The sequence below is a fragment of the Frankliniella occidentalis genome, unplaced genomic scaffold, assembly GCF_000697945.3.
Source record: "Frankliniella occidentalis isolate FOCC.00 unplaced genomic scaffold, Focc_3.1 Scaffold44, whole genome shotgun sequence".
NCBI lineage: Eukaryota > Metazoa > Arthropoda > Insecta > Thysanoptera > Thripidae > Frankliniella > Frankliniella occidentalis.
In genome coordinates this window covers 910,553-919,915 of record NW_026267174.1, presented here as the reverse complement: position 1 = coordinate 919,915, position 9,363 = coordinate 910,553, and the positions used below count along the sequence as shown (strand labels likewise).

Sequence of the window (9,363 nt, the reverse complement as noted above, 5' to 3'; positions counted from 1 at the left end):
CCCCCGGCCGGCCGGCCGATACCGACGGCGCCAAGATGTTGATCGTGGGAAACGCCTCCCCCACACACATCTCTGCTCATTTGCGCACTTACAGTCGTCCCTTGCTTTTGGTCTTCAAGTCCCATAAAGCGGCGAGGGCGCTACCCTGACTACATATTAGGGCAATCACTAAGGACAAATCCGCCCCCGCCCGCTTTCGCATTCCCCTCTCCTCCCTGCCACTCACCATGGGCAGCACAAAGCCGTCGTTGTAGTCGGTGTGCTCGCCGATGAGGTTGACGCGGCCGGGCCCGCAGCCCGCCACCTCCGGGTCGCCGCCGAACCTCTCCCTGAAGAGGCTGCGCCCCTCGCGGAGCAGCTCCTCCACGCTGGGGACGTGCTTGAGCATCGCAAGGTGATCGCTGTGATGACAATAACAACAGGCTGTCGGCTACCGTCCGGATGCCGCCTGCGAGTGCGCTCGAGAGGAGTGGTCGCCGCCGCCGCACTGCCAGCGGCAGGCCCGGCCGTGGGGCTTGGTTGGTGATTAGTCCCCCTCTCCCCCCTCCTATCCACTGCCCGACCGCCAGCCGCTCCCCCCTCACCCGTTGCCTCTCCTTTTCTCTCTATCGACAATTACATTACAAACTTCCATACTGGATACGAGACGGGACAGCGGCGGGAGGAAGGGCCACCCTCCTTACCCCTCGGCTCATTGAATTTGAAGGACTCGTTACCGAATTACGTCAAACTGACGTAAAAAGCACACGTAATTTTGATGGATCATTGCGGGATGGGCACTCTCCAATCCCCGTATCGCGCTTAAGAGTCCGCAAGTCCCTCCGAAAGCGCGCATTCTTACCAAAACGCGTTTTTCGTCGTACGTTTGTATTTCTGACCGCAGCGGTAGTCGTTATTCAAGTGCGCTTTGGCGGAGCAGATGCGGTGGCCCATTTTAGCGTGTATCTTATCAGCTTGTCAGTCACTTAAATGTCGGCGGCTCGTCAGCTAATCGTGGGTTCAGACTCAAACACCTCACCACCTGCACACCGTACAAACTGCGTTACCTGATCGGCCCATCGGTCACTACTTGCGCCTTCGTTTGGGGTTGTTGTTGACGTTTATTGACAGTGAACAGTTGTTGGTTGACAAAGGTTGACAGTGGCTACTAGCTGACAGAACAGAACGGGTGGGCGGGCGGTCCTCCCCGCCGAAATTCTCATACCATACCCGAGCTTCAGGCTTGACTCAATATTCACATTCACATGCATTATTCGAGAGGTTTCGTTTCGAGTGGCGTCGTCGTCTTTCACAGAGTATTTTGTAAATAAACAGAGAAAAAGTTATTGATGCGATGCTTGGGTAAGCTTAAAGTTTTAAATTTACTCAGTGAGGTTCTTTGATTATTCTCCTCGATCTGTCCTATCAGTCCACTAGAAGAAATTCAGTTTTCATGTTGTTAAATGTTGTAGACTTGTCAATTTGTCAGTGGCACTCACCTTTCGCCTTCTTTTAATAGGTGTTTTTAAAGAACGATTGAATATCCTGTCTGTTTTTATTTCAATTGCTCTTTACACGTCTAGTTGTTGTTGTGTTGTACTCATTTTTACTCGTTTGTTCTATGCCAATTTTTTCTCAAAAACGTAACCTTAACAGTTCTGTCAATACAGAGCCACCATTTGTTTAGCCATTGTATTTTTTCTCTTATTCTTATGTTCTATGTAAGATCTCTGTAATAAAAAAATGATTTCGAATGAACTTAAAAGTTGCAGATATTTTGTTAACCTCAAGCAATTATTTTTAAACAAAGGTAACATTTTCAGATGTAATATTTGAGAATATGTGTTGAAATAATTCTTTGCACTAAATATACCTTCTAACGCAGAAAAATATCCCATTTGTTTTGTGTGTTTTTTTCTTTCATTCTAGTTTGAAAAGTACTATCACCTAATTTTTGTGATGCATAACTTCTTCTTACCCCCCGTGCAATGCCAAGTTAAAACTGTTGACGATCGATTTTTGAAGAAATTTCTAAACCATATTTCTTTAGAAGTTATCTAAAATTATCTGATTAAAGGGCCTCAAAGAATTGCTTGCCTACTTTGCCCCAACTACTGTAAAGATCTTCAAAGTTATATGCAGTCCTGTGAATTGTGGTTTAAGTAATGCTTTCTCTTTATCAGTGCAGTTGTAACTTAACTCATTTATCATCCTTTCAGCTAAGAAATATTTTGCAAAAGAAGAATCTGTCTGAAAATGAGTAGCCATCATCATATGGGCAGAACTGCCCCCAATGGTGAAATAGAGCATACTACATTTCTCTCAGAGCATATAGGGGCCTTATACTTAAATGATGAGTACAGTGATGTGGTTGTGTCTGTTGATGGACATCGGTTTCATGGCCACAAAGTAATCTTAGCTGCTAGAAGTGATTATTTCAGGTACTTTTTTAATACTTTTGTATTGCTTTTATTTTTTGAACTGTAGGAAATACTTTTCATGTCATATTTGTTATCTTTCTTCAGAGCTTTATTATTTGGCGGCCTTCGTGAATCAAAGCAGGATGAAATTGAACTTAAAGGAACAAATCTTCCTGCATTTAAGGCCCTATGGAAATATATCTATACAGGGCATATGTCCCTTGCTCATCAAAAGGTAATTGAATATCTGAAGAAAATAAATTCTCTTCTGTACTCAAGATTAAAGTCTTCACTGAATTTTATTTCAGGAGGAAGTTATATTAGAGACTTTGGGGCTTGCTCATCAATATGGCTTTGTAGATCTTGAAGCAAGTATATCTGATTATTTAAGACAAGTACTCCAAATTCTCAATGTATGCATGATTTATGATGCGGCAAGATTGTACCAGTTACCAGGTTTGACAAAAGTCTGTTGTTCATTCATGGATAAAAATGCCCAAGAAATTATTCATCATGAATCATTTTTGCAACTCTCGCCTGTAAGTTCCATTTACCTCATTTCGTGGTGCCTTTACATGTATATAATTCTTATGTCCATTTTTCTTTGTAGACGGGTCTCAAGGATCTAATTCAGAGAGATTCGTTCTATGCTCCAGAAGTTGAAATATTTTGTGCAGTTGTCGACTGGGTCCGAAATAATCAGTCAGAGAGTATAGACAATTCATCTGTTTATAGCAGCCAAGATGGCTCTGATGATAGTATAGAAAACATTGTATTATCAGAAGCTGCTTCTGCTGTTTTAAGTGCAGTTCGTCTGCCTCTCATGAGTCTGTTAGAATTACTTACTGTTGTGAGGCCTACAAACTTGATTCCTGCAGACACAATTCTTGATGCAATAGCTTCTCGGAATCAAGGCCGAGATACTGAGTTGCGCTATCGAGGTTGCCTCAGTAAGTGTTATCTAGTACTTATTTCTTAAAATCTTGTTATAGCTTTGCGGTTGTTTTCATTTTACAATTTTCAGTGCCGGAAGAAAACATGGCCCATCCAAGTCATGGAACACAGGTTCTCCAAGGTGGCATGAGATCCGCTTTGCTTGATGGTGACAGTAAAAACTATGATATGGAAAGAGGTTATACTAGACATGCTATAAATGAAGAAGGGGATGAAGGAATTTTGATTAAGCTGGGCACAGAAGCTATTTTAAATCACTTCAAAATGTTGTTGTGGGATAAGGATGTCAGGTACTATTTTCTAGCATGTAACGTGTCTTTTTTGATGTTTTAAAAGTTTCTCTGCATTGCCACAACTATTTTTATTTCAGATCATATCAGTATTATATTGAAGTGTCAATGGATCAGAAAGATTGGGTTAGAGTTATTGATCACACTCGATATTTCTGTCGCTCTTGGCAATTTTTGTACTTTGAACCAAGGGTAATTCGTTACATTCGAATTGTTGGTACTAACAATACTGTCAACAAAGTATTTCATGTTGTGTCATTTGAAGCCATGTACACAAACACCCAATTCACTCTTGAAAAGGGTCTCATAGGTGAGGCGTATAGATTGCTACTAATCTAATGTAATAACATTTTTTTCCATGCAATTCCTAATAATCTTATTTATTTCAATTTAGTTCCTAAACACAATGTTGCAACAGTTGAAAAGAGCGCATCAGTTATAGAGGGTGTCAGCCGCAGTCGAAATACATTACTCAATGGTGATACAAGCAATTATGATTGGGATTCAGGATATACCTGCCATCAGCTAGGCAGTGGCTCAATTCTTGTTCAACTAGGTCAACCATACATGTTGGATTCTATGAGGTGCATATTTAAATTCAATTTCTTGTAATAAAAAAGTTGATGGTGGTTCTTACTTGTTACTTTCATCTATTTAACAAAAAGCTTTTCTCTTTGTTCATGTTCTCTTTTATTTTAAAGGCTGCTGCTTTGGGACTGTGATGATCGATCATATGGCTTCTATGTGGAGGTGGCTGTCAACCCTTGGGAATGGGAAGTTGTTGTAGACAAGAGCAGGGAAAGTTGTAGGTCATGGGTGACTTTACACTTTGAACGCCGCCCTGTTGTTTTCATCAGAATTGTTGGGACACACAACACTGCTAATGAGGTAGGCATGATTAAAAATTTGAGCTGGAGGGGTATGAACATTCTAAACTGTATTGTGCTCTTTATTTTAAGGTATTTCACTGTGTCCACTTTGAGACCCCTGCACAGACTGATGACAGCAGACAACAGCATACAGAATCTTCAGGGATAAAATATGGTAACATAGCTGCATGCTGCAGAACATACATTAGTATTTTATGAATGTTTATCTGGTTTCAGTGGTTAATTTTCAAATTTTCCTCCCAGTAAATCTCAGAGGTGGGACAAATCGAAGCAGAGAAATTCAACCTCCATCCTCAGTTCCTCCAGAAACAGCAAGTGAGGCTGGAGAGACACAAAACCAGGATAGGAAATCTTCTAATTCCGGAAATGGAGCAGGAACTGTTACCCAAACCCTCAGGGCTTCAACTGCAAGAGCTGCTGATTTTGCTGGCCTGGGTGCAGTTGGTGGGGTTGGTGCTGGAGTTGCCCTAGGAGCAGAGGCCTTCGACGTATTAGATGATGGTGGTGCCCCAGCTCGGGTAAGTCTCCACTCTTGGTTTCATTAAATAAAGTTTAAAAACATATATAACCAAATCGCTGGCTTTAAACCTGTAATGATTTCATCTCTTTACTTTCCTACAGCCAAAACGATTAAATCAGAATCCTGATAACCCTGATCGAGGGGGCTCATCAGGTGGGGCAGGCAATGTTCTTTAAAAAGTGACCGGCTCTTTCTGTCTAATCAAGCATATGAGTGTTAATACCCGTCTGTGATTGTGAAGCAAGCCCATTTTCCAGGAGAGTGGTTCTGTGATTGTTTCTATTTTTGTTTAAGGTGACCTTTTGTGATATACATTCATCTTCATGCCAACATGTAATTAATTTCTTTTTACCATACATTCATTTCTTATAGGAAGCATAAGGTTTACAATAACAGTTGAAGATACTACTGAGTCCGTCATTGCCTTATGTATTCATATTCAGTTCAAGGTTTACCTATTACTGATTGTTTATGCGGTATGATTATGTCTCTAATTCTCAACTTTTTGTCCTTTGAAACAGTGGGTATGGTTGGGTCTGAAATATTTTCTATCTTTAATTTGACTGTCTAGGACTGGAAAAGTTAAAAAATCAATCATGAAAAATGTTTAAGTTTCATTTTATAATGACTTTATCACTTTATCACTTGGCATGTGGAGGGCACAGTAACTATCGATCTGTTTAGTTAAATTTTCTATCTGTTAGTTTTGATAATCCTTGCTGTGGAAAAAAGTCATTATTGTTAATTAATTTTGTAATACAGCTGTTAAGAATTTATCACTGCTTCACCTGTTTAAAATCTATTATAATTATGTAGGTTATGGAGATTGTTCACCCTGTTTTTACTGATCTGACATCAATACTCCTGGTGACTATGTTTTCTATCTTTTAGCCCAATTGCAATAATGTTGGAGACGTAGTAAAAATTTTTTCTTAAAACACTGCATATATTTACAGTTGACTTTTGTTTTGTATGTTTGTCTTTAGTATAGCTATATAATTATAACCAGTGTGTCAGTATTCGTAACCCTGTACAAATCAAAAGCTAATTTAGTACAAACATTGCTCCATTTTTGTATTCGTATAATATATAGGTTTTGTGCCTGTTGTTAATTTTTAAATTATATTTATTGTCATGGCAGACTTACTTTAATGAAAAACTGTAGTAAAATCCTGCATAATGTAACATTTAATCAAAAGAGGTGCCTTTCCCTTACTTGATGTTGTATATGTTTACCGAATACGGTAAATTCTATGGCCCTGTTCTGCCGGAATGCAGGAAGGAATAAATTTATCGTTTTTTTTTTTTTTTTCATATTTTAAGATACATGCCTAAAGTGTGCTTTTGTTCTTTCAAGGGCTCAAAACAATTATAACATATTTTTAAAAGCTTTTATGTATAGGCATTAACCTAGTAGTAACTTTATTTGTTCCTGTTGATGGGAGGGGGTTGAATGAATATGGTTGAATGTACAGGTGGTGTTGTTAGGATTATAGGTAGTAACTTGTATAGTTTTGGTTTCTATTAACCAGTTAATAAAGTATTGCCATTGCCAATCATTTCATGTAGTAATTCAGTTTCAATCAGTCTGCTGTGATTTCCAAAATACCACCTGGAGGGTGGGGCTACTTGAGCCACTTTTCTTTTCTCCCTCCCCACACCTAAATGGTGAACCCGAGGAAACTCATACAAGGGCCGCGAGAAAGGTCTTCGATTTGATAACACATTGGTGACCTCGAATATTTTTTATCTGAACGCGTTATTCCGATTTTAGATTTTTTGTAAATTTTGCAGATGGCTCATGGTACCCCACTATAGGGGTACCATGAGCCACCTAGGGGGCACCATGAGTCATCACATTTATAGCTCTAAATGATGTGAATTTGCATAGCTTTTAAATCCAAATGTGTTAAGGTTGACAACCTTAACAGTACACAAGCAAAGAATAATTGAAATCAGCACCAGGTTGCTGATCATGAAAATGCTATTGTTGCATAGAACTTGAGCAAAATAGTATAACTTTTTAACCAGAACTTCTTATTGTATACTATATGCCCTTTGGGGGGATTTCGAAATATGAAGTTCAATACAAAATTTGACGTGGATGGGTAAGAATCAAATATATACCGAGTTTGAGCCGAATCGGGAATTTCCACCTACCCAAGTCTCCTTTAAACAAGATGGCAAAACTTACGAAAGGTGTTCAAGGTTGCATCCAATAGTCTAAAATTTAAATAAAACTGAAAAAGGAAGTTCCTCTAACGTTTTTGTTGAAAAGTATCAAGAAAAGTCATGGCTCATGGTACCCCACAAAAACTGGCTCATAGTGCCCCATAGGTAACTCTCTTGATCGGGCGACTCTAGGAGGTACAGAGCACTGTTCAAAAAATAAATCGACACTGGGAAATACTCCTGAATGTCATTAAAATCCAACAGTGAAAAGAGTTCCAAGTTAAATTAAAAAGTACGCCGTACAAAAAAAAATTACTGCTCATTGCTTTCACTCAATTTCCTTCAAAGTTGTACCTTCAAAATTCACTACGCCACCATTTACACGTTGTCAACAATAGCGCTATGAGCCTTTCTGAAAAAGTTCGCATGGTGATGCTCTTCAACAGAATATTTTTTGATTTTGAAGGTAGGGCTTGGTGGGGGAGATACGGGTGGTGGCTCATGGTACCCCCTGGCTCAAGTAGCCCCACCCTCCCTTACTTTGAGAGCAGCTTATATTAAGTTGTTCTGTTGGCTTATTATGCATATGAAACACATTTTGCTGACGAGACATACCATTTCCCTACTGCGGTTCATTAGTGGGCCAAAAACCGTTCGGCAAAAAGATGGAGAAGAGTTGGAGAATCGAGAGAATGGTGGTGGATTTAGTATTTAGTCTCGGTGACGATGAAGCAGAAGCAAACGAGCAGGGAATACCAGACCACAGAGTTATCTCATTATCCACCAGAGATGGCGCTGGCGCTAGAAGAGTGGTAACTCTGACAACCAAATCCATACCACCGCCCAGCCCACGGCGGCAGTTGGCAGCGGAGTGAGGGGACATCTGTCAGACTTGTGTCAGAGTTCTACAGGGTACAGTTTGCAATTTTTCAAAAGTAAGTACGCATCATTTTCATCTTTGTGCTCAAAGATCCATCTCAGTGTTTGTATTACAACACTTCAAATTAGAATGGTACTTATATAATGTCATCTGTATACCTAACCTGTAAAATTGGCAAAAGCGTAATGTAATGTTATTGAGTTCCTAACCTTTCTTTTCACCTGTCAAAAATATGAGTTTGGTCGTTAACCCATAAATCACAATTTTCCTCCACAGTCTTTCCCCATATTTGAGGGCAGGGTAAATTTGTCTCAGTTTTGAAGGTGGACTCTGCTTTGTATTGTTGCAGACATTTTTTTTTATTTTTCCTTGTGGGATATTTGCCCCTATTGGGACCCTATTACTATTATTAAGTAGTTGATGAAATGAAACTTGTCCAGTTAATTTATTTTATCTTTCATGCGTAGGTTAAAAAATGGATACCTGGCAATCTGACGAAGACTTTTTAAGGGACATGAATGAGCTGAATGAAATTGGCGAAGAGGTCAATGAACAATTTTGGATGATAGACAGCAGCAGCAATGAGGAACCGCCCGAAGCAAAACCGACATCTGTTATTCCTGTAAGATTTTGTAATTTTTTTATCAATTTTATTCTATTGGGAATTACTGTATGCTACATGCCTGCATCCTGTAGATCGAGACCCCTACAATTTCCAGTGCTGCAACCCAAAGGAAAATTACGTATGATATAATTTCGGACATGAGCAAGGTAACCTTCATTTTAAAATTACAAAGCTGCTCTTAATTTTCACTTTTTTTTTTGTATAGTTATTGTTTTTGGTATGCATATTACAGGCGAACATCAGTTTTGAGCCTGATTACAAGGAATTGATGGTAAAGCAAAAACTTCTTGCAAGGTAAGGAATTCGACTCTTTATGAATTGAAATTTTGATTATCAAATGGGTTGCTTGTATTTCACAGCTTTTATATCTAATTGAATTCTGTTCACAGTTCTAAAGATAGTTCCAAAGAGCCTCAAGGGTTTAAAAAGCCCCAAAAATGGAAACCCATGCCAGAATCTCAGGGCCCTACTGTTAGCAACCAATTTAATTGGCAACCAGTTGACCCAACACCATTCTCTGTTAAGCCTGATGAATTCCCTACTTTGGGGAAAAAATGAAATCTTAGTTGGCTGTATTTGTAATTTTATTGTGATGAAATTTCTATGTATTTGTTACTATTTCATTCATTGGTC

The 9,363-nt window shown here is 39.3% G+C and overlaps 3 protein-coding genes across 5 annotated transcripts; 2 read left to right on the top strand and 1 right to left on the bottom strand.

Annotated features, from left to right (window-relative positions):
• Positions 1-73: 73 nt before the first annotated feature.
• Positions 74-1,196, bottom strand: LOC127749301 (galactokinase-like). 2 transcript variants are annotated; one of them, XM_052266912.1, is made up of 2 exons: positions 1,047-1,196; positions 74-401 (listed from the first exon to the last, which is right to left on the bottom strand). In XM_052266912.1, exon 2 carries the CDS (start codon positions 386-388, stop codon positions 89-91), a length of 300 nt encoding a protein of 99 aa, XP_052122872.1. In that variant the 5' UTR covers positions 389-401; positions 1,047-1,196; the 3' UTR covers positions 74-88. The 2 variants fall into 2 exon arrangements, with proteins under 2 accessions (XP_052122872.1, XP_052122871.1); XM_052266911.1 differs by lacking the exon at positions 1,047-1,196 and adding an exon at positions 842-1,029.
• Position 1,197: 1 nt separating this feature from the next.
• On the top strand, positions 1,198-6,612 carry LOC113212322 (BTB/POZ domain-containing protein 9). Of its 2 annotated transcripts, none has more exons than XM_026430973.2 (12): positions 1,198-1,341; positions 2,199-2,420; positions 2,505-2,634; positions 2,708-2,938; positions 3,010-3,349; positions 3,424-3,643; positions 3,724-3,953; positions 4,038-4,227; positions 4,345-4,531; positions 4,603-4,687; positions 4,777-5,051; positions 5,155-6,612. In XM_026430973.2, the coding sequence occupies exons 2-12, from the start codon at positions 2,236-2,238 to the stop codon at positions 5,227-5,229; spliced, it is 2,148 nt and encodes a 715-aa protein (XP_026286758.1). In that variant the 5' UTR covers positions 1,198-1,341; positions 2,199-2,235; the 3' UTR covers positions 5,230-6,612. The 2 variants fall into 2 exon arrangements, with proteins under 2 accessions (XP_026286758.1, XP_052122870.1); XM_052266910.1 differs by having other exon boundaries at positions 1,208-1,789.
• Positions 6,613-7,779: 1,167 nt separating this feature from the next.
• On the top strand, positions 7,780-9,363 carry LOC113212389 (uncharacterized). The gene is made up of 5 exons (XM_026431068.2): positions 7,780-8,160; positions 8,573-8,727; positions 8,802-8,876; positions 8,963-9,024; positions 9,120-9,363. Exons 2-5 carry the CDS (start codon positions 8,581-8,583, stop codon positions 9,286-9,288), a joined length of 453 nt encoding a protein of 150 aa, XP_026286853.1. The 5' UTR covers positions 7,780-8,160; positions 8,573-8,580; the 3' UTR covers positions 9,289-9,363.

Excerpts from the sequence above, each read along its gene's own strand:
- LOC127749301 (XM_052266911.1), bottom strand. The coding sequence starts at position 933 with ATGGGCCACCGCATCTGCTCCGCCAAAGCGCACTTGAATAACGACTAC. Across the intron at positions 402-841 it reads ACGACGAAAAACGCGTTTTG|CGATCACCTTGCGATGCTCA; the intron begins GTAAGAATGCGC and ends TTGTCATCACAG.
- LOC113212322 (XM_026430973.2), top strand. The coding sequence starts at position 2,236 with ATGAGTAGCCATCATCATATGGGCAGAACTGCCCCCAATGGTGAAATA. Across the intron at positions 2,421-2,504 it reads GCTAGAAGTGATTATTTCAG|AGCTTTATTATTTGGCGGCC; the intron begins GTACTTTTTTAA and ends ATCTTTCTTCAG. Across the intron at positions 2,939-3,009 it reads CATTTTTGCAACTCTCGCCT|ACGGGTCTCAAGGATCTAAT; the intron begins GTAAGTTCCATT and ends TTTTCTTTGTAG.
- LOC113212389 (XM_026431068.2), top strand. The coding sequence starts at position 8,581 with ATGGATACCTGGCAATCTGACGAAGACTTTTTAAGGGACATGAATGAG. Across the intron at positions 8,728-8,801 it reads AACCGACATCTGTTATTCCT|ATCGAGACCCCTACAATTTC; the intron begins GTAAGATTTTGT and ends TGCATCCTGTAG. Across the intron at positions 8,877-8,962 it reads TAATTTCGGACATGAGCAAG|GCGAACATCAGTTTTGAGCC; the intron begins GTAACCTTCATT and ends TGCATATTACAG.